Raw genomic sequence first — 25,381 nt, forward strand, 5'->3', positions numbered from 1 at the left:
GCAACGCGCAAAAATTTTCTAATCTTGTTTAAAAAAATAGTATATCCAATTAAAATTATCCCTACTGCAATTCATTGAGGAATTTTTGAAAATTCAGCCACGTTTAGTTGACCGGCAATCCGTAAACTGTCAGTCCTGACCGGTCGACCTTTATCGTTGTTCAATTACACACAAGAGGCCAAAATATACATGATATTTGTTTTAGAACGAATAGGTAGGTAAGGGGGTGACGTCAAATTAATGCCCTTCGCGAGATTTTACTTTTTTTAACTCTACCACATTCAATCTGGAATACATGCGTATGTTGGTAACAAAACTGGAATGAATGGGCTCAATAATCAAGAATAACGTCACTTTGATGTAACTGCTAATGTGAAACTATACTAGGCAACCTTGTAATAATTCTCAACTGGCTCTAATGATGATCACAAATTATTAATAATAACTTTTGGTTTATAAAAGCGAAAAACTGAAAAGAGTCCGAACATTTGAGGGTTTTTGGCCCCCTTCCAAGTTACCACACGGTCCTCGAGGTCGAAAACATATACCAATGTTATGCTAGTGCAGCATACGTATAATTGAAAAGCCTAGCAGTTTTGGAAATTAGGATGTTACAAGTATAAAATGCAAAAGTTCGTTTAGATCATAGGAAACTAATACTAATGGGGAGCAGCCGGGTCTACTTGAATTTAACTAAAATCAATGATTTACTATAAATTGAATTTATTTATGAAGGTAACTATGCAGGACATTAAAACGAATGAATTTGGATTCAATCACAAATCATTTCAAGCAAGGTATGGAATGATTGCTATAAGAAATACATTGTAAACTGCAAGACGAAAATTCAAGGGGGATTCCTAAACAAAATACTAAGTGCAGTTAGGCATCACAGGTTTTTTTTCTCTTCGTGTGAAGTAAAAATCCAATATGGCGTGCATAAGAAAGTTGATGTAATTTACTCAAAACCCGCAAGCTGAAAAAAATCACTAAGGACTTGTTAAAATTATATCTTTGAAAATAAATGAACGCCTGCATGTATACGGTTTACGATCTGTTCCCTGTTTGGCATCGCCATAAACGAAATAGCTAAAGGTGTTGAGGGGATGATTGATAAATGTTTGTATGTTGATGATTTAATGGTTTGTTGTTCTGGTAAGACGGTCGGTGCAATAACTCGAAGTCTACAAGTGGCCATAAACAGAATCTGTAGTAACGCCAATGCGGTCGGGTTTGTGCTGTCGGAGGAAAAGACAAAGGTTGTCCACTTTTGCCGACTCCGTAGACCGCACTATGATCCTGTGCTACTAATGAATGATCGTGTAATCAGTGTTGTTCAGGAAGTCAAGTTTCTCGGGCTTACCTTTGACAGGGAATTACGGTGGTCAAAGCATTTAAATAATGTTACTGCTACATGTAGAAAATCGCTGAACATCATCAGAGTTCTCGCTCATCATAGGTGGGGAGCTCACCCTAAGACCCTACTGGATATATATAAGGCCCTCATCCTATCAAGGATGGATTATGGATGTGCAGCGTACTCTACGTGTGGCAATAATGCTTTGCTTGGGGAACTTGATAAGATTCAGAACCTGGCTATTCGATATTCTTTGGGAGCATATCCAACAAGTCCAGTTCCATCGCTCTACGTCGAGGCAAATATTCCCCCTCTAGCTCTTCGCCGGAAACAGATTGTTGCAAACTACTATATAAAAGTAAGGTTAGATGATAAACATCCAAATTTTAGATCCCTTACTGATGCGACTACCATTGCTCGTCTATACAGATGTAGATCGTTAGGTGTTAGGGCTAGAGAGGTATTAAACCACCTCCAATTGGAGAATATTGACTTCACGAGTATGTCATCTACTGCACGGCGTGGACTCGTGAAAAGTAAAATCTATGAGCGGTGGAGTGAGCAGTGGTCGGAGTCTGATACGGCTTTGAAAAGGATCAAACCTAGTCTGGATCCGCTATTCTATATCGACGTTAGACGTTTGAACTTGATCAGGCTGTACAGACTCCGTCTGGGGCATACTGCTCTCACTCAGGGGTATTTGTTGGCAGGTGAAGAACGGCCATTATGCGAACAATGTGGTGTTAATTTAACACCACATCACATTATTTCTATTTGTCCGCAGTATATGAATGTACGTGTGATATTTAATATAAACCCGATATGGGAAAATAACTTCAAAAATGAAGAGCAATGTAAAAATACTCTTGCGTTCATCCAACAAATTGGCATTGCAAACCATCTGTGATATTTTTAAATTTTTGTCTTTATGTATATTTGTGTAGTAAATAAGTAAATGTAATCACGCCTGTCTTGTGTTGTGTGTTCAGAAACTGTGATATTATAGTACCTTAGTGTAAGTATAAAGGCTAATGGCCATAGATGCCGAAGCCTCAGGTGGGGTTTTAGTGGGTATACCCAGATAATGGGAGAGTCCCACACTACTCCGGACTTCTATCCGGAGTGTGCGTAATGCATTTCCCCACCTGTCAAAAAAAAAAAAAAAAAAAAAAAAAAAAAAAAAAATCACCATAGTAAAAAATGAAAAAAGACTCGCTCTGTATGTCTTTTAAATGGCTATAGATTTTAAGTAACTCAAATACACATTGTATATCACCTTCCCCTGATTACTTTACCTCACATACATTTAGTCCCAACCCCAAACCTCAAACACAAAAATTACACTAAAATGTCATCTATACTAACTGAATTTTTCTTTGAGAATCATTGCGATAGCCTCACACTATAACACTTTAAGATGCTGAACAGGGAAACGTTTCCCTAATAAAAAAAGTGTTTAAATCTATTTATTTGGTGACAATAAAATAATAGTGACATAAATCACCCATCCCCTTGAACAGTTATCCATCAGAGTTTTACTACCATTTCGTCTTATAGATGATATCTTCCATTTTATGATTTTCACATTAGCTTTGATCATGGATGGTAGATATATCGTTAAATCTTGAATAGGTACGTTTTAAAAAATGGCAGGGTGCAAGAATTGGGACGACACAAAAAACTGTGTATCTCTGATACTTGAATTTAAATTTAGATACATATACGAGAATGGAAATACGCCTAATGGAAAATGCGTGTTAAGTTGCTGTTGCTCAAATTCCATATAAACACCTTAATTTGCTTACTATTCACATGAAGCAAAATCAAGTTCAATAATAAATGCACCACTAAACTGAAGTCATGGCAGTTTTAGCGCAAGCTAAAACCTTTGATGGGAGGATTTTAAGGTTCTATGCCCACCTAGGTACCTACCAAGAGTTTTGAAAGTCACTATTGAGATATTTTTTTTTCAAATCTCTCAGTGGTAATAGTAAGTTGTACCTATTACTTACTGTACGAGCAGTAGTTATGTACGGAAATTTCATACCTGACTTGTTATACCCTGAACTCTTCAAGTATTCAAACCGCCCGGATGATGTATAATTTTACTTTAATTAGGGAAATGTATCAAAGAGTATACCACAATAATTTATAAAGAACGAACAGGTCCAGCTAGTTTAAAAAAAAACTCAGAATAAAAAAAGAGTAAATTTACAGTAATTTGACTATGTTGCTGAAGTCACAATTAGGTAGGTACCTATTCCAAATCATTACTCGCTTGTGGCCGAATCAAAAGTTTAAGTGTGGCTACCCTATAAGGTATGGTTGGGGTTGCTGATCAATTGATGATGACAATTCTAAATGCTAAATTAATAAGTTTTCATTTATCATTAGGTAATATTTTGCTTTTAATTCTTTGTTATTTTTGTTTAAGCAAGAAAACGCAGATTTCACATATAATTGACCACCTATTTTAAAAATAGATCCTTATTTTTTCCTGGAAATTATGAACTGCAGTTTGTTTCATAAATCAAAGACCGGTAACACTTTTCAGTTATTTAGTAAGGGTGGTTGTGTAAGTCGGTAGCTCAGTAAATGAAAGCGCAATACTTATAGGTTTCCATCTATGAGATACCTACTTATTTAATTGAGGAGGACCTTCACAATTTGCCAATGAGTCTTTCTACTTGACGTTTTCTCTCTAATAAATCTCGCAGATTTAATAAAATTAACGTAGAATAAAATTTATTTGAATAAATAAATAATACATGATGTTAACAAATGCTCGTTTTCAATCTTGAGATATTAGCACCTGCGTCCATAACATCACTAACGAGCAGCGGTTCCGGCTCGGCTAAAAGTAGGTAATGGTTAAATTTTATTTATCGGTAGCCAGCCACCTAAAATCTAATAAGCAAGTTCTACATAAAGCGCTTTCGCAAAGTAAGCGTAGGACTTCTACTACTTAAGACTGTCAAAATTCTATTTGTAGCTACTTCAAAAATTCGATCTAAACAATGAAACTGGCATCAATAATCTACTTGAGCACAAACTAAATGGTTCTAGCCACCACAAGGTGATGGTGTTCCAGAGCACAAAAACTCGAAGACAAGTAAATACCAAGGAGTTACGTAGCCAAAAACTGCGGTTCAAACTAAATTACGAGTATAATACAGATTTTCAAAGCAGTTACCATCTTTCAAACTCAGTACCGAGGGCTTAGGTAATTTTTAACGATATCAGTGTCAAAATAATCGAAATTTTGTACTTTACCCCTCACAATACGTACTTCGTTCCATGCAATTATACGGTAAAGGATCGACGACAAAGAGAGTATACAAACGAAGTAAAAAACATACAAATGTCAGAAATGCACAAGGTAGATAGTCGCTTTCATTACTGTTTACTAGGCATCTTTTAAAACGGAACTTATACGTAAAGTTTCATTTCTATGAGTTTGGGGTTTGGTATCAAGAAGCCTTCAAGTCAATTACATGTCTAGTAACTGAATTACCTACGATTGGGGTTGTTTCGTCGACAGAAAGCGCTTCCTATCCTACAGCCAACATATCATACCTACGATCTTAAGTTGCAATTCCTAAGGGAAGATTTCCCTCCAACTTGGATAATTCATGAAATATCTGGCGTCAAGCTACCCGATCTGTCGTACGTTTTATGTAGTTCTCAGTGATTTTTTTTATTTTTAGTCTATCGTCTTTTGCTAGGGTGTAAATATTTTATATTAGTTGAAGAGAGAAACAATATATCACTATGAATGTTTGTATACTGTTTCTTTGCCTCAAAGGTAAACGTAACTAAGAATTTATGGGGTTATACTTTTAAGGCGTATGCCCAGGCCTGACGAGGAGGGGGGGGTAAACGGGGGGATTCCTTCAAATATTTCATATTATGAGTCCTTGATTAGTAGAATAAAGTAATGTGAAATAGGTAAGTTTAAGCACAAAAAAGGGGCCCGTGCTTAACAACCCCCCGGGCCCCAAGTTTCTCTCTACGGCCCTGCGTATGCCACTGGTATTCATAATATGCATCCAAAATATGCAAAATTTACAGCGAATGCTTTACCTGTAGATAAAAAAACTGAAAATCAAACCTTCCAAATGATAGAAATGACACATCAAGAACATCTTCCATCTATTATGCGTATTCGCTCTCAAATTTGAAAAGTTTCATTTCCAAAACATGTTGTACCCGCAACATAACTCGATAAAATTTACGAGAGAATTTACGGCGTAAAATTTTGAGGAACCGGAAACATTTGGGCAACACATCCGTGCGTCTGACAGAAGTTGTATCGATCGATCCTAGTCCCATATTCCCACATTGTGTAAGGCGAAAAAAGGTATTAAATTGCCGTGACCATCACTAATAATACCCGTCATTTATCATGTTTAGATCGATAAAAAGGTTTAGATATTTTCGTAAGCACCTGCCTCGCAAAAGTTGCAACCTGCAATTTTCCGTTTACCATTGCAATATTGCATCCTTCTGCCGTATACATTTTGTATATACGCCGCACCGGAAATAACGTTGCTTAGACAAAAACAACCCTCGCGCCTCCCCATCTAATCCACAAAACTGAAGGGGGCTCGTGAATCCAACAGTTCCTAACGGATTTAGAAAGAATAAAAACTACGTTCTGTGCTTTCTATAAGACTCCTCTTGCTATTTCTACTTCATACCTACCGATTAGGTACAATGACAGTTTTTTTCACCTACGGATGTAACAAAGAATGTCTGTACTGTAAATGGAAATGATTACAAATCGACAATTTACTTCACGGATATACTTTACGTTTTAGTCTCAACATTCGAAAGTTTATTCAAGTCGCGCGTATATGGTAATATCGCGGATCCCGATTAATATGTGCCCAGTTCTGTCATAAAACAAAAATCCGACCCGTTATTTTTCGTTTCCGTATGCCTAATAGACAAATATCCAAAATTCGGCCAAAACCTGTCGATCCATTATCGCGGAAAATTTTCAACTTGCGTAGTTACATATACTTACAGGGTGTTTTTTTGGGAGCTTAGGTTAAAAGTTTCTGGGAAAGTAAAATAGGTAGATTTTTGAAAATTTGTACTTAGGAGTTACTCTGAAGGCCGAATCGATGTAAAATATTTTCAAAATGGCCGCACTTCCGGAAACAGCGGAAGTAGATAGTAACTTCGTTATTTTGAATGGCAACCCCTATTTTTTATTGCATTTTTAGATTCTACGTGAAATTTCACTTCTTTTGATACCCATATGTCGATCTACCGTTTATGGTTTTTAAGTTATTTTGACTTTAAGAAAAAAAATGGCGGATGCAGATAGTACCTTGATAATTGAATACTTGAAAACGGTTGTAGTCATGGCAACCTATTTTTATCAGTGCATAGAGAATGAATAGGGCTTTCTTTTAATGCACTTAAAAAAAGTTAAGTTGCGTACGACCGCCCCTATGAATATTCAATTTTATGAAACTTCAAAGACTAAGAACACAGCTTTTTTAAATGGAATGACCATGTTCTTACTATTCCATGAGATAGAGAATCGAAATGGGCATATTTTGACAATACATGTTCCTATAGCTATCTTTAACAGTTTCTGACTTATTCCCATTTTATTGAATTGACACTATTTTTTTCAGATTTTCTTTTTAGTAGTCGGCCATGATTCTATAACAATTGAATTTTAAACAAATCTAGTGACACTAATCCATCACCCACTGTTATAGGTTAACATAAGTTTTTCAAAAATCGAAAAATGACTCGCAGTGGTTTCACCTATTTTGGAATTTAATTGTTATTTATGGTGAAATGGGCAGAATCGCGGCGCGTGCTTTCCGTACATTCATTCGAAAACTGGAACGAAATTGTATGAATTTTGGAAATTTTGTACCCCTAATGCACTACAAACCGTTGAAGCACAAGTGATACAAAGCTCTACAAGAGAATATTTAAGAAAATGAATTGAATTGCAAATGCAAGATTAACAAAATAAATTCAATGCAAAATACAAAAAACTTCGTTGAAACATTTTTGGTATGGAATTGTTGCTAGAACAGATATCGCATTACCTCTCTTAATTTCCAGACTGATACCAAAGAATATTACTCTTTGCTTATACGTTGTTTAAGAAATTCAGTTGAACGACTAGATTTTTCAAAAATTTTCCGTCCTATATCCTTAATAAATGACTTATTTATTAATGAATTATTTAGACTAGTACTAGAATCAATGGTATTAAAGAATCCATTCCTTGATTTGTTTAAAATTCGATTGTTATAAAATCATGGCCAACTACTAAAAAGAAAATGCGAAAAAAAATGGCATCAATTCCGAGATCAATTCAATGAAATGGGAATAAATCAGAAACTGTTAAAGATAGCTATAGGAACATGTAATATCAAAATATGCCAATTTCGATTCTCTATCTCATGTAATATTAAGAACATGGTCATTCCATTTAAAAAACTGAGTTTATAGACTTTGAAGTTTCTTAAATTTGGATCTCCATAGGTGCGGTTGTACGCAACTTAACTTTTTTTAAGTACACTAAAAGAAAGCCCTATTCATTCTCTATGCACTGATAAAAATGGGTTGCCATGACTATAACCTTTTACAAGTAATCAATTATCAAGGTACCATCTGCATCCGCCATTTTTTTTCTTAAAGTCAAAATAACTTAAAAACCATAACTGGCAGATATCGACATATGGGTATCAAAAGAACTGAAATTTCACGTAAAATCCAAAAATGCAATAAAAAATAGGGGTTGCCATTTAAAATAACGGAATTACTATCTACTTCCGGTGTTTCCGGAAGTGCGGACACTTAGAAAATATTTTACATAGATTCGGCCTTCAGAGTAACTCCTAAGTGCAAATTTTCAAAAACCTACGTATTTTACTTTCCCAGAAACGTTTAGCTAAAGCTCCCAAAAAAACACCCTGTACATACCTACAGACGAGACGGTAAAAATTGTGAAATCACACATTGATGACATAATCAAACGTTTGCTTCTGAGTTACAGGGTGAAAACGAAAAGTTTGACTTTTTGGGATGGTATCATATCTTATCTTTAAAAACAGCTGAAATACATTGCATCCTCAATCAAAATATGGGACACACGGTACAATTTTTTGCAGTTTTCGGTCGTGTTACGAACAGAATGTCTTTTACCCTACAACAACGGTATAATTCAGAGGTTGTTTCGAGGAATACCTTCGTTCGAGTAGTTATTTTTAAACGCGATTTCTCGTTAACGATTCGATCGATTTAAAAAGATAAAATCGGCTGTGTAAGTAATCAAAACCCCTTAAAAATTACGGATCATTTTAAATTTGTGCGGTGTTGCAATCCTTAATGCAGAGCTAAAGTATAAAGTTGCAAAAATCATTTCTTCATCAAAATTGGCCATTCTCGATATAAAAATGGGCTGGTGTTTGGATTTTTGTTAGCACATTTCCTTGCCAAGTTTTAGGGAGGTACAATTTTCATTGGGACCCCGTGTTGTATCAACAGTTAATACACAAAAAACGATTTTTCATTTACGTAAATTGTATAGCTTTATACGTACAAAATCGATCAAAGAAGGACTGGGTAACGAATTTGAAAATGTTGGTTTGTAGTGGCAACAGAAGTAAAGCATAAATCACTAAACCAGAGCAGAGACCAAAACGGACATTTCCCTTTATGTTAAAATATCAATAGGTGGATTGTAAAGAACAGTTTTACTTTATGTATCCATTGTCTGTTTCTCTAGTTATTTAGAAGCTCAGAACTGTAAATATCGATAAAATACAACCACCAGGGATTATCCAGAGACTCGACAATCCAAACGGGTGTAGAAAGATGCACGTTTTTAACGCACACAATTGGATGCGGTCAGTAAAAAAAAAACGAATTATCTCGTTGTATAAACAAACGTATACAGCACAGATGATCGAAATACTATTGAACGTACAACGAACTAGGATTAACAAGTAACAGTACCTAATTGAAGAGGATGGTCAGGTAGCGAACACGAGCTTAAGTTAAGGAAGGTAAGGAATGAGACCAGTTCCGTACGCCTACGGCCAAATTAGAGTAGCTATTATATTCTTATTTCTAAAAGAATACGTTTTAAACCGAAAATATTTCCAGTTGACGTACCTGAAACTGGTGATGAATAGCATCGTAAAATATTTTTGTTAGAAAGAAGAGAGGTTCGGATAAGGTGAATAGAATAGAGCAAAATGTTCAAGGTCGAGGAGCTCTGGCGGTCCTTGGATTGGGAAACGTGTCTAGATTTTATATTTATTTAACATTGGAACGGTAGGCAGAGTTAATTAGTTAATTGGACCATCAGAGAGACAGAAATTGAACAAAACCGTTGTAGCGGAACACATTATGTTTCGGCAGTTGTTTAGTTCGAGCAAGTACGAAAATATTCGGGTGAACTTTTCAGGTCTATAATTTAACAAGCGGGTTAAAAGTCACGATCCCCTGAAAATTTTGGCTAGGAAGGATTCGTCCATAGTATTTAGTGTTTGCTACCGTAACGTGGTCCCGTACTAATTACTACCTACGAAATTTGTTTATACTTTATTATTATTACTTATACGTGAATTCGTTTAAATTTTACTTTGTATGCGGTGCAGTAGGCCATATGGATCGTGCGACAGCTGCTTTAGACACGTTCTTATTCTTTTCATAATGAAAAGTTGCTAACTAACTTCAGTTTGTTTTACGTATTACCATTGCATAAATGGTATTACCTACACTGTTCAGGCAGACTCGTCTACCATTTTGGAGCCCATCGACAGTCCAAATCTGTGCACAGAAAAACTGTTTAATGTGTAAAATCTTACCTTAAATACGTATATGCATTAATAAACGTTAAAAAATCAATGGTTTTTCTTTCAGTGATACGACAATACGTGCAGGACATTCAGTGAGTGGGTTCCAAAAAAGCTTACGGACGAGTCAGTTGTGGTATATATAGTAGCTATACACTGTTCCGTAAGTCTATATCCATTGGTGTATCAAATGAATGTCGTTCAGATGGGATGTACAAAATAGAATATTCTTGTTTCCCGCAGAATAAAACGGGAATAAGAAATTAAGGATTGCATTGGTTACAAACAATAGCTGCTGATGTAAGGGGTAAATGTTATGCAGATGAGCAATGGAACCCTCATTTTTAGTCTTCGAAGACCTTCTAGAGGACTCTTTCGAAATCTTCTTCGATCTTTAAGAGTACTTACAGCTTTTATTAGTCCCTAGCAATCTTTAATGGTCTTGATTTGAAGAAAAAAACTTTAGCAATAATCGAGAATTAAACAATAACAATAAAGACAAAATTGAACAACAAATTTTGAGCTTTTTTTCTCAAAATGTCAACCTTAACTAAAACAATTAAAAAAATAAAAACTCTGGCTATTTTTAGGTACTTGATACTATGATATGGCACACGCTATACCAACCATGTATTTGTAAAATTTTGTTGGGAAACCCTTTACGTGTTTTTTAAAGTAGGTACTGAAGAACCTTTAAAAATTTAATACACTTTAATGGTGTTTGAGAATTTTTATAGGTCAGCAAATGTTTTTTAATGCGTCTTTTAAGGATCGTACATTTTTCCACGAGCATCAAAGAATCCTTAAGAGTTCTAAAGAAGCTTTTAAAAACCTTGTTATTATTTCGCCTTTTTCAAATTAAAAAAAAAACCTTTGAAACCTTTTAAGGCGACATAAACGTAAATTGATTTTGGGGGTCGACGAGGTCTAAAAATCGATTCATATTAATTAACACAAGTCTGTATTTGAAACTTTTAAGATATTATAATAAGTATAATAATAATAATTGACTTTATTCCCATACAAAATGATATACATGACTCATGAGCATGAGAGTAAAAGAAAAAAAATTTCTTTTTAAGATATCTACAGGAAAAAACAAGAGGAGAAAAGAGAAGAAAGAAAGTACTGTATGTAATGTACCTGTTACGTGTACCAACTGTTATACAACTGATTAATATTTTAGTAGGAAGTATATAATTATTGCACTTTTAAAAAACTGTTGTACTTTCAGCAACTCAAGTTCGTACAAGATGAAAAACTCTTAAAGTCAATAAGCGTGGATAAGTTGGTCCAAGATAATGAGTTCGAGCGTACAAGTCTTTCAGCTACGTTTTGACTGGCACAACGAAAATGGGGTTAAATGGGGGCAGAGTTGTTCATTTTATTGTGTGACTAAAAAAACCAGAAAAATGTGGACTTTTATGACATCCCTTATAGCCTATCCTATTATTTATACTTGCATATCTACAGAATGGCGATATAACTAAAAACTATCCCCCTCCTCCGCTCAAAAAAATTGTTCTGGGTGCGCCCTATTCGTGTATATGCATGTTCGCGGTTCGGGCGAAACAACCAGACCGATTTGGTTGAAATTTGAGACAGATGTTCCCCTAAATGGTGTCGAGAGCTGAAAAGGTTTTGGAAGCTATTCAATATTTATTTATTGAACTACGTAGAACCTTTATTGCCCAATAATTCAATGACTATCGAAACAAATATCAGGTTATTGCATAATTGTAGGCAACAGGTGCAAGTTCAGGGACTGGCCCTTAAGTGCCGCTCCTGGTCTTCCACTTGAACCCAGAATACTATATTCAGAAATTTATAAAGGTTTAAGGTTGGTTACTCTAAAGATAAAAAGAAACTTGAATTGTGTAATTTTGAGTAATGGGAAATGTCCTTTTGGCTATAAAACTTATATTTACTGAATAAGGTATGAGCTACAAAATTTTGAGAGAGAAAGAGTCGTGGACATTTTAGGTCACGTCTAAGATTAATTAAGCTGACAACTCGCGTTAAAAAGTTAATTAAATACAGTTGTACACAAAATAATAGCATAGTGTAATGCATTGATCAGTGCGATTGGAGTGGTTCCGGTCGCCTCATTGGCTGTCATTATTGTTTGGAGAATCTGAATCTGTTATGAGAATTTCCACAACAGGCTAAGATAAGATACACAAAAAGAGAAATTCATTTGAATGCATCGCCATCAAAGCCATGTTGATTCAGAATGATCCAGTTACCCGTGGATGTTTTGTTGAGAACAAATGAATGTAAAACAATTGATTCTGAAATTTATGTAAAAGTATAGAATGGGACAGTCTTTATTTTTCGTTTTTTGTCCTCTATCTCATGCCTTAAAAATCCAATATAGTGCCCATAAGAAATAAGGAAATAATACCCTGTACCTTCTACATCTAGCGTGCTTTGGAAATTTTGAAAACACATTTAGATTCCACGAAAAAATGTGCACATAGAAGGTGCCAACGAGAACCCTCCATTCCTGACCGTTTAAGTTACGGAAAATTGAAAACGAAATTTGACATTTTCATTTTTCGGTGATATTTCAGTTATTTTGAAAAATTTTTGAAAAATTTCGGTTTCGATACACGGTATCACCACACCCCGTTACGGATATCCCAATGGTGGGGAACGAATTTGAACCATTCTGTACAGACACAGCCAGAACAAAGCATTAAATTGCAAATTAAATTACATGTATAGGAGTTCCGTACAAGATCCTCAACGTCAAGCAAATATAAATTCTTCCATCGTTTTAATAACCATAGAAAGTTTCCAAGCGGATTGAAGGTGTGAAGTCTAATTACTAATCCGTTTAAATAGATATCTAACTCAAAAAACAATTTTTTAAAACAATACAAAGATCGAATTAACACTGGATGTGTACCCAGCTTTAATTAATGTAGGTATATGTGGATCGTTTAACTAGATATGCGCTGTATAAGTGAAACTTAACGGCCTATTGGCATACAAATCAACACTATTTTTGAGTGTTTGGAAAAGTTGAACATAATCGCTTTTTTAACGCGTTTGGGTGATAATTACTTCATAAATTTGTAATGGTTGAGTTTGCTGTTGCTTACCGGAAAAAAGGACAAAATCTAAATTCCTTCATTTTGATGAGAAACAGCGATTAATATTCAGCAAAATCACATTTTTAATGTACTTAAAATGTGGTTAATAAGAATAAAATAATTTGGGGTGTAGGCATTTAAATTTGGCAGCCTGGTTATATACCTAAGGATTTTGGCAGTACCAAAGTGACAATTCGTGATTAAAAACCTACACTTCATGTTCGGCCCACAAAAAATGTATATTTCCGCAAAATATTCCGCATAAAGCGGAAATCCCTCACTGGTATCGACATGCATGTCTGAAAATGTTTTGCCTTTTCGTTTCGCAATGAATGCGTTTAGAGCGGCAGAATAGTTTTGAATAGAGTATAGGTTCACTTTCCTACCCTTACGAAATGATTAATTAAATGTTAGGTATGTATTGAGAACACTTTTTATGTAAACATATTTCAGGGGATATTCCTAGATTGGCTTCCCACATTTTGGGTTACACGTTGCTGTAATTAATTTTAACAAAGTTTGGTATTCTGAAATATTCGTCAGCGCCATAAAAATAAAATATTGGTGTGGTAGGCGCAAACTATTGATTTTTGCACTATTTTAAGTTGACGTAGACGTGACGCCCGAACTTCTTCCCGCTGCCCTATTCTTGAGTTCATTCGGTCAGCACTTATCGTATATACCTATGTATTTAAATGCCGGATTGAACATTTTATTAAAGGGCACGTGTCGTGCCATCACCTTTACCCGAAAATGCCCTATTTAGTTGTAATCTTTTTTTAGACATTCCTCCGCTTATAAAAATAATCACCGCCGTGGACAAATTAGATTATTAACCGTTTTCTATACGTTTTTCCCGCATATTGGTTTTCCAAGCGCGCACACATTCAATTCCGAACTTATCGATTCGACGCCATCCACCGGAAAAGTCAACGTCCTCCTGAAAAGGATCGTCACGTGTATTTCTTCTTCGTTTTGCAAATAAATTTGTGCATTTTGGGAGAGTGCAAGCGATTTTGATATTTTAACTCGATTCGCGCTCGAGAGGGCGAGGGCGCTCTGTATGCAGAGAGGTACCGGTCTTAATTTATTAATGCAGCAGTAAACCTTGCGTGTTTAACAGGATTACTTTCGATTTCGGCGAAACCAATGCAAAGGTATCGGGAATTTTATTTGTTCATTTATTCAGCGGCGATGAATCGCGCTAATACGAAACGCAAAAAATTTCTAGCTTAATAAAAACGAAAACATACGGTTTGCACGCAAGAACGAACGTCAATGAATTCTTTATGCAACGTTTGCCTGTAGAAAAATATTCTTACATAAAATAACGTTAAACCACACTAAAACCTTCCAACGGTACTACCGTGTCCAATTCCGGGGGCGACAATGGAAGATTGTAACCGAAAATACAGAATTTTGAAACTCGACAGATATTGTTGTCTTTTCGAAGGCTTATTTTGATACTGCAGGGTCTTTTAACGTTAATTTACTTGTATTGTTTCCTTTTGACTGTATTATTATTGATTTTCGCGTGTATACACTAATGTAATAAGATTAGTTATAAAAATAGCTTTAGTTTTAAGTTACTCGGTGTCGAATCGATGGGATAATTCAGGTAAAGACGAGACGTGTAAATTCAAGTTAAGTGGTGTTAGACGGTTGACGAGGATACAACCTTTTAAAATGGCAAATTTTCGGATCAAATGTAACAAACTTTTTTATACTTTATATATTTAGGGACGTTATTGTCCTAAAAAAAATAGTCCGAAATAAAGGTTGGAAATGACTCAGTAATCTGTGTACATTTGGCAGTTTAATAGTTGCCATTCAGAAGTATAGTACTTATGAATGAAATATAACAGGAAAGCAAGGCACAATCTCATTACTTGTGAACGACAGATTAAAGTTGCCAAATGACTGTAAGTTACAGTTAAAATAAAGGCAAAATAAATGCGGTGAGGAGTGATTGCGTAAGAATTATAACGAATATCAAGTTTCATTGATGATATTCAAACAGATTTTTAATTTACCCGCTTCAGGGGTTAAAACCTTTTAATTTCCTCAAAACGCTGTTTGTTCTATTAACGAACATAAGAACTCCAGAATGTATACCTATATTTTCATTACAGAAGACAGCAAAAATAAGAAACGTTAACAAAATATGCCTCCTTGTTTCCATCTTTCCAAATAGCATTAATCCAACACGCGAAGGCAAACTTTTCCGTAGCGACTATTTTTAAATAAATGGAATGGTCGACAAGCAGAAGTTGTAGCGAAAACCCCTTTCGACTGATTAACTGTAGGATCAATTTTATGAGAAATACGAAAAGTTGCTCCGCGTTGTATAGAACCTAAGCAAAGTGACGTGAAACGTACAAAAATTATGTGAAATATAAGAGCCATTCTTCTTAATCTGGGGATGATTCCGCCTCGCTCCGTTGGGAAATGCAGCGAAAACAAGTACAGCATAAATTTTCTGAAATCTACTCCCTACAATAAATGTCAACATGAACAAATACGTGTGCCGGTTACAAATGTTATCCGATACGATTAATCAATTAAGTGTTTTTATAAGTATGAAGAGTTTCTTTATTATTAATGGTGTTTTCCTTTGAAATTAATGTTGTGTTTACGTTACGCTCCTTTGCACCATCCAATGATCTATATCTGATACGAAAACACATCACTCAAAATGCTATTTTTCCGAATGTATTCGTGGTATTGTTGTGGAGATGAAAAGTATGTATACAATATAAAGTTAGTAAATCTCGTTTTCCTTCCTTGCAAAAGGTATAAAACTGCGGCAATAAATTTTGTGTTATTATTCCAAGGGACCTTTTATTGTGTTCCTGCAATATGGAAGTTCTCGATTTGTGAGGCTGTGAATTAAAAAAAGTCCAATATTGCCAGCACGAATTACCTCACATTGGTGCACTGCTAGGGCATAAGTTGCTTAAGCTGCTAAGACTAGTGAGACTACAAGCTAAGCAGTAGCAAACGTAAGCACAATATATAATTAGGCGAGCCTAAAAAAAGCGTTCGAAAATAGAGATTACTTACATCCATCCACTTCCTATTTGGTCTACTGGTATATCGGGGTACGAAGTTACATACGATCTGAAACAAAGACATTCTGTTATAAGTTTTATTGTTAAATTATGCGAGATTGTATGAATGAAGACCATTTTCAAAATATGTATTCTAATTTCGGAAATGAGAACTACTAGGTAACACTAACGGCAGTCGGCAGTATTGTTGAAGTAGAAGAAATATTTAAGGATAGACAATTGTGCTTATTGTCGAAAACTCGATGATTACCTATTCCTCGCTTCTAATTATGAATGTTCAAATCAAACTGGACAAACGAGGAACATTTGAACACACCTGCGTAATTCGGTTTTGAGTAAGTCGTCTTTAGCAAGCGGTTTTAATTTACAAAGGAATGTAAAACAATTTTCTAGGTCTGAAGAAATATTGTTCATCAAATACATTAATAAATGGTAAACTTCCGTTAATTGTTTTGTGTTGTCTATTTGTCCATTTTACATTGGCGTGTAAAATTTAAAACATGACCATGCAGTAAATATAGAAAAATGTCATATTTTGTGAAACACCGCTTTTGGAAGTAAAGTGAGAAAAAGTTCCAGGAAACTTTCCACCAATTTCGAACTTCCGAAAATTATCTTAAAGTAATTGATGCTTTGAATAGTAGTTTTAGAATTGCCGCGTGCATAGTGGTATCTATAAACCTACAAGGGCATGTTTTCTTGAGGTGATACCATCCGTAAAACACATGATGATATAGTGTCAAATTCTATAGGTTTTCATGCATAATGTGTTATTCCTCAAAATGGACCAAGAGGTCTAAAAGACAAAAGAGAATGTTGCATGAGGTTAGAATAAGGTTCAAAGTTAAAAATGAAGAGGACATTTCTGTAGCTGTTTACGACGATTCGGCTATTACGGAAATCAAATCGGCGGAAGAGATTATGAGTACAGCAAGTTTTACACATAATTTTTTCTGAAGCTACAATCAAAATTGAAAAATGATCGTATGCAATAATGCAGTTTAATACATAGCAATCGAGATGCGAGTGTGTTTCAATTTTAAATGTCAATATTAAGATTAACGCAGCAATTGTTTTTACTTTCCTCACTGGAGAGGGAAATCGCATTTTCTTCACCCTTTTTAGAGACGAAAGTAATTTTTTTTACATAATTTTAGAGTAATTGAATAAATAAAGGACGTGGTTACTGTTTAATTACGAACCTGTAGATTTAACTGTTTTGAAAAACACTCAACAGGTGTAAATTATTATTATTACTAAGATTAAATAAAAAGAAATTATTAATAGTAAAAATAGAGCTTATAAATGGAGAACTTTCAGGTTTTTTTCATAAATGTCCAGCCATTGAAGGAGAAATATAGGTCAGCTGGTAAAAGCATATCATATAGAATAAGTACAAGCATTTGATGGTAGGAGTCCACGCACTACCATCTTTTTCAAATAAGGCGTTCACAGCGTGTCATTTGAGGAAGAGTGGCAAACTTAGCTTTCTCTATATCCATACACATAGCGTGTACCTATAGGGATTACCTAGACACTTTTCGATTTTGTAAATAGTAATAGTTTTTCTGTATCTGTTCAAATAACCGAACAGAAAAAAATAAAAACAAAATCGGCAAATTTCTGTTTTTCTGGTACATCTTCGGAAGTCATAGGAATTTTCAGGTTTTCTTTACTGCCTGGCCTGTTGATATCCCTTTAATTGCGCAACTTTTCCCTAATTTGACCATCGTCGTATCTTCTATGGTTTTCGACATCCCTATGATAGAGAGCCTTATGTTGGACCAGTGTATATTCTGAAACTGTACAAAATTCTTTTTGCAACGATATATCACAGGTCATAGTTATCTAATGAATTAAAAACGTAAAACGATAACTAAGTAACAAATGCACGTGTGGAGTGAATACATCCCTTTGAAAGGGTAGGCGATGAAAACGATTGCTATAGCTTTATTGTCAAATTTATACGTCTTGTTATTTTCATCTTCACTATCACGAAATGGCTGATAATTATTCTAATGATGAAACAATGGATATTGCTATGGATATACACCATTTGTTCATACTACGTAGTACCTACTTATATTGGATGATGGCCTATGTTGTCATGATAGTATAGGCAACATTGTTCAACTGGAAGTTGACAGATAATTTCATTTGTTTCTTCGCCTACTTTTTAGCACGCTCAAAATAACTCGTATGAATACTGGTATGTACATGTAAACTCGTAGTAGGTGAAACGTCTAAGAATTTACTCCTTAGAAATACATTCTTTTACCACTCAGATGGATAGTAAACTATTTTAAGAGACCGGACGGACGATCGGGCAAATTTTTGACGCAACTGCTAGTTTTGTTATTTTAGACAGATTTTTCCATAGATTTTAGTAGAGACTCTCCGGTTTTTGATTTTTGAATAGTGAAAAATACTATACATTGATAGTTAGGGTAGCATAATCGTAACTTAATTTAAAAAAATAAGGTCACGTTTTTTGTTAAATCTTGTTACCAAAAGTATTGAACTTGAAGTGGAAGTGAGTCTTAATACATTTACCTATACGATTCATATCACTGTTTTTCAAGTGTGGCAAGATTGAAGTTTTTAGTGAGATACCATTTACATAAGTTGTGTACATGTAATTAAGATGTAACATGGAGTGGACAGGGGACATAATAGTGCAAATTGCACATATTAACTACTTAGTTAAAACCTTTGAGTGGTAATGGTAATTATATTCCATGTTCAAAATCTCTATAGGTACAAGACGATTAAAGCAAACTTAACGATTTAGCAATTCGTAAAATTGCAATTCATTTCAATAAAGGTTGCATCTGTCTTTGTAATCTGCATTTAAATCGACAAGCTGCAGGCTGCTTGCCGAAATTCATTTTTGCACCTGATTCATTAACCGCGCGTGCCGACCACTTGCAATACCAGAAATATGGCGATATTGTACCATTAAGTAGTAAGAAGTTGAAGTTTTCGACGAAATTAAATGGGTGATTAGCTGATTACCGTACAAAGCCAAACATACGTCTTAGGTCAAAATAGTCAGTGTAGAGTACAAACATTGCCTATTTCTTTGGAAAACCAGAATTCTATTGATGATGAACATTAAAAAGTTTATTTAATTCGGTTTTAACCTCATCCACTTCCTAGAAATGTCGAAAAAGCGAAGGTTCTATATAATTTTTTCCTTTTGTGCCACCCCGTTTTCACAGGAAGTTGGCTTATATCCTAAATACACCCACTTCTCTACAAAATAAAAAAAAACCATCTGGTTTCAAGCACAACGCAAGGTTCGTATCAAATTTACATCGAACCTCCAAGGCTTCTGTGTGCATTATAAAACAAAAACCTACAGAACTTATCCGATGTGCCAGCGTAAAAAGAAGTAGGTATATCTTAAGGCATATTTCGCCTTTCGCCAGCCAGTGATATGCTAAACTTTAAAATACAACCCCGACAGCGCAATGTGTGTGTGTGTGGATGTGGATAAACAAAATGCCATTCCACGTTCTTTTACCTTTTACGAGAATTTCGGTTTCTTTGTTCTAAACACACTAACAAGTTTAGCATTTATTAAAATGTAGCGGTGGTCCTATGGTCAATGCCACCCGGCATACCTACCTTATACATGCTGAAAAACGAAACGGCCTTTAGAATGAGTTCCAGGAAAACCGCTATATACCGGTAACGTTAAAGTATATAATATTCCGTTCATCTTGAGAAAGTAATTTAAATCCGTTCTTTGGAAGGAAACTCAAGAGGGGTTGCTGCTGCAGCTTTTAAAATTGCTACAGTCTCCCTTTCGGAATTGCGTTACGCTAATAAATCAAACTTTGTCGGTCTCATTAAGAGAGGTCAAAAATGAAGCTGTATCGTTATTTTTTTGGATTCAATTATAAGTAGCTACGTTGTATAATAAACGTCGGTAGGGTATGCATAAATAGAATTTTTACAACTGAATGCATTTGAAAATTGGTATTGATTGTTATATTCATATATGTACGTTTATATATAAGGATGGTTTATTAAATTTAGGTGCTTAGGATCTACGTTAGACACGGACTTTTCCACATCAGTGGTATCATGTATCAAATCACGGAAATCAGTTTATTCGGCATCACAGTTCGGGGATGTGTTGTGTAAAACATCTAAAATGTGACCTCAAATGACCCCAAAGCTGGAGTTGCTGGTATCCACCTATGTCAGCGACAAGATACTCGACACTGTAAATGTTACCTATTGTGTAGTTGTCCGTCGTTCTGTCCCTTGACAGTAGTTTTGAAAATTGTCATAGATGAATCTTCTGAGTGCTAACGAAATTCATTTGCGGGAATGTGTTAAATGAAGCATAAGAAAACATGTGACAGGTTTCGAGACCAGTCGCCATTCTGTTCAACATGGCGGATATCGTGAAGTTGTTCTCATCCCTTGAAGGCGTTGTCAAACTTTAATTAAGTTACTCTCAAAGATAACCGGAATCTCACGCTCTTCACTGTTTCTTACCCTAGAGCCGATCTTTCATGTTTCAGTTGAATTTATGTGATAGATAACGTCATGTCAATACTACATGGACTTGTAAAACATAAAACCTTAGAAGTATGAGGAAGGTTTTGTTTTACTCATTAACAATTCTTCAATTCGTGTTGGCCCCATTTGCAGTTTTTTATCTCAAAAACAAATGGGTCGATTGCGATGAAATTCAGGTGGGTTCTTTATCAAATTTGTGGATCGTGAATGTAGGTCAATGAATAAGGAAGGCCCTTTTGACATCTTCGTTAGTTATGAACTGAATTATTATCAAACGACAGATAGTACATTACGAATCAACGATCTCTATAAACTGCAACAAGCTCCAATGTGTAAAATAAGGTAAAACAACAGTCCAATAACCTTGTAAATATAATAAGTGGCTATAAACCGCTCAATAAAATTCTTCTGGAATCACACATAAAAATAATGTTTAACACTAGTGTTGAATCCAGCAAGCCCAGTTGGGGTAGATGTTGATTTGAAATAAGAACAAGTAGTGCTTTCACGGTTTCCTTTATTGTAGCACCTTACACTAATTCTTACACTAAGTGGACTGTATTTACCAACCACGCTTACTGAACTAAACTTAAGCCTAGAAAAACATTAATATATATCGTAAGGTGGTTAGCTCGGTGGTTAGGGAGTCCTTTTCCCAAAATGGGCGGATATTGCCGCTCGTTAATCATGGCTCACTTCTAATTCTCCGTGTCGAATTATGAGTTCGCTCCCTAACAACTAGTAAATCCACATTATTATTTGGTGACCTAAACAGCAAAAATAAAATGTGGGGGTGCTGAACTTCTAACCCAGCTGGTAGCAAATTATTAAAATTATCCCACAACTTACAACTTTCAAGTACTACCATCAGATGATTTTACATATTATCCCTATTGCGTTGACCATCAACCGGACATTTTAGATAAATTAATACAAAAGGACTTTAGCGAACAACCATATCAAACGACCTACATGGATCTATCAGACCATGTTCCTGTTATTATATCCTACATAACTAAAATGGAAGGATACATTGGAAGAAATTCCAGATTATTGATGATAAAAATATGTAATACCCTAACGGCCTCAACACGAAAGAATACATAGACATAGTAAATTACACATGAATGCTTTAATCGAAAGTATTTAATATTCCACAAAACCATTAAAAACTAAGACACGACCATATACTCCACCATTATACATAAGTCTATTGATGGTGCAATGGCAAACCTTACTGAGCACAAACCAGCTGTCAAATTGACTGTCACTAAACACACTATTGCAAATTCAAAAAAAAACCTCTAATACACCCTTCAATGAAAATGGGAGAGGGGTGTGCTGGGCTTTTAATACTCAGGGTCGCCCACAAAGTTGTGGGGAATAATAATTTTTTTAATAGAACCCCCTGTATATTATTACATGTTTTGATTGTCAACTCAATTTTAAACATTCTTTTATTGACCATATGCTGTACCTAAATTTATTAGTTTTCTAGAAATCGCCGTTTCAAATAATAACGGATAACAGTGCGATATTTGAACATAGTCGTATTTACCTGAGCATAAATAAGGCGCGGCGTTTGTTACTAATCAATAATCAATAGTTTGAAATCTAAATGTCAAATTCTAACAAAAACAAGCAAAAAAGAAAATATCATGGCGTTTTTACTTACTGAAACCAACTGAAACAGAGAGAATTGATATTTTTATTTTTAGAGGGTACGGCGACAAACAGATCAGGAGGTATGTGATATTAATTTACAATAATTTGCATCCAATTTGCAAGATGGAGCTCCATTAGATTTATTTTATTGGGGTCACCTGAAAAATAATGTTTATCGAAAAAACTCCAATAATTTAAAATAACATTCAGAATGAAAATTGCAATGAAATTGCGAAAATAACAAGGGAGGTTTTAAGAACCCAAAGACATTTTTGCGATAATATATATCATTTCCAGTTAGTAAGTGGGAGTCTTTCTCAAGACTTATTAAAAATAGAGCCGTTTTGCTATGATTTGTTATACGCTTTTTTAAAAGTGAACTTATTAAATTGTTTCTTGGAAAACTAATGAATTTAGGTATAATAGTTAATAAAAAATGTTTAAAATTGAGTCGACAATCACTATATCTAATAATATACCGGGTGTTCTATTAAAAGAAACTATCCACAACTAGTGTGCAACCCTGTATATTTAAATTTATCACAGACATGTATACGATAACCCCTGTATATTTTGAAATAACCAACAGTTCTGGTAATTTTTCCTAACCCTGTATAGAACTTTTTCGTACGGCAAAAAAAGGTCCATTATTGCGATGTTGCGGCAACATGCCATCCGGCACCATGACATTTTTTACATGTATTGATACGATTGTACATTTTGTGTCTTTTTTGACCGTCCGGCACGAAAAGGCAGATTTTGAGTATCAAAAGAACAAATTTTAGTATAATTTTTTAATGCTTCCGGAAGGATTTGAGTTGGCACCGTCTTTTTAAATTCCTTCAAATGAAGTTACAATCTTCCGGACGTGGAAGGTAGGTTTACTAACTGAGCTCTTTTTCTATTTATTCTGATCCACAATTTTCGATATAAAACACAAACAAATAATGAATCTGTGCTCACATCTGCGACACGTAAAAGGATAATTTTCCGCAATAGCTGCATATTCCACGTGATATGCGCGAAAAAGAGTAAATAAGTAACGTGTTAAAAGAAACGCAGAGCCCAATATACTTTTACATGTTTTACCGTTCCTTTGACGAAGTAGTAGTTTGCACGAATGGGGAATCTATGTTATGAAACGGGCTTTGTACGAGTTTTTCATTTTTGGAAAATGCGTTAAAAAAGTTCCATCTAGATCCAACCGCGTTGGTGCTATGATCACGAACTGGGCTCAGCAAATCACATTTCGGTTTTATAAAGTCGATAAAGTAAAATCACCCCCTCGACTTGCGGTGGAACATTAAATAACAACTTCTTTTCGTCTTTTTGAGATCAAAGAGTTTTGCTACCCTTTAAGAGCTCTCTGAAGTAAAGGTGTCTACCGAATTTCACGAATACGAATATAGATATTGAAGAAACAAACTCACCGCTTCTTCCCTGACGCAACTGACGGTTCAACTTGCAGTGACGATCCATTAAAATTAAAACCTGAAACAAATCGAGTAATTATTAGCTTATGTAAGGGAAAGTGTGGGATAAGAAGGCACATATTTATTTATTTCTCTGAGGGCTCTCAAAAGAGTCGCCGAACGTAAGAGAAGGTTCATTTTATTGTAACGAATGTCAACTTTATTTTCTGCCTAAAATTGCTGTTGATAAGCTAAGTATACACTGTGTGGGTTTGGGGGAATGAAGCAATATGGCACGTGATGTCTCTCAAATAGCAAAACGTGCTCTGAACGGTTATAAACGTGTGGGTATGAATGGAATTGTTTCATTTTCTCGTGTAGCTGTCAGCTAATCGCCAAGAAGTCTCTATTTTTTTCCTAACAGTTAACTCTTGAGCAGAGCAGTTTATAACTGTAAACCTTTCGCCCTGCTGTTTTTCACCTCTACAATTAGTAAAATAACTACCGTTTCACAGCAGTTTAGACAGCGTGTCAGCTATTGTTCGAGATGTACCCTGTCACTTACCGTTAAGCTTGTCAATCGCTTTATCGGCCGATGACTGATCGGGACAATCCACGAAAGCGTAACCTCCACGTTTAACAAGTACGTTCGTGCAAGGTAAGTTCTGCTCCAGAAATAATCGTCTTAGAATCATCTCGTTCGTGTCGGCCGGCAAATTTCCGATATACAATTTACTCATAGTAATTGGAGGCATTTTCGTAACTGAGGTATTCATTATTGGCGATTAAATGAATGGGAATTTTTTAGTGGCTAGATGAGGAACACGTTTACAATCGCTAAAACAAACTTGTCTGACATTCGCACTAAACTGACATTTAATTGGAATGATCTTACACGGTAATCAAGGCCGACTTTGCGTACAATTTTGATCTAACAAAAATGTTGAGTTAACCAACGGCCCTATGGAGTAGGTAATTGCATTTTGCTAGCTGTAGCGTTGATTTTGATTGTGAGCAGTTCTGAGGGTTTCTCACTAGTAATCGAAAGGTACCTAATCACCATTTGCACGAAACTACATGGGAAAAGTAAATTAATGGACTAATCGAAAACGTGTTAAAAATATCGACATCCACTTTGAGGACAAAAAAATGGGGAGTTCACATTTTCAAAACTGAGAAATTTGTTGTGAATCCCTGAGCACCTTGTACAAATTACAAATAAGTACAAATATTAACACTGATGGTTACATTTGATAAGCCATACGTAACAATTCTACTAGCCGTCTTTGGGAAGACATATAGTACATATCTGCATAGATCAATCGAAATATATCGGATGCGATTAAATAATGGGAATATTTTGCTCACCTGACATTGCAAATATTGGGTATTTGTATTA

The 25,381-nt window shown here is 35.1% G+C and overlaps 1 protein-coding gene across 1 annotated transcript; it reads right to left on the reverse strand.

Annotated features, from left to right (window-relative positions):
* Nucleotides 1-4,085: 4,085 nt before the first annotated feature.
* On the reverse strand, nucleotides 4,086-24,867 carry LOC116172613 (insulin-like growth factor 2 mRNA-binding protein 3-A). The gene is made up of 4 exons (XM_031489852.1): nucleotides 24,548-24,867; nucleotides 24,001-24,061; nucleotides 16,362-16,418; nucleotides 4,086-4,211 (listed from the first exon to the last, which is right to left on the reverse strand). The coding sequence occupies exons 1-4, from the start codon at nucleotides 24,756-24,758 to the stop codon at nucleotides 4,187-4,189; spliced, it is 354 nt and encodes a 117-aa protein (XP_031345712.1). The 5' UTR covers nucleotides 24,759-24,867; the 3' UTR covers nucleotides 4,086-4,186.
* Between the last annotated feature and the right edge of the window lie 514 nt (nucleotides 24,868-25,381).

The sequence above is a fragment of the Photinus pyralis genome, unplaced genomic scaffold, assembly GCF_008802855.1.
Source record: "Photinus pyralis isolate 1611_PpyrPB1 unplaced genomic scaffold, Ppyr1.3 Ppyr1.4_LG5, whole genome shotgun sequence".
Taxonomy (NCBI): Eukaryota; Metazoa; Arthropoda; class Insecta; order Coleoptera; family Lampyridae; genus Photinus; species Photinus pyralis.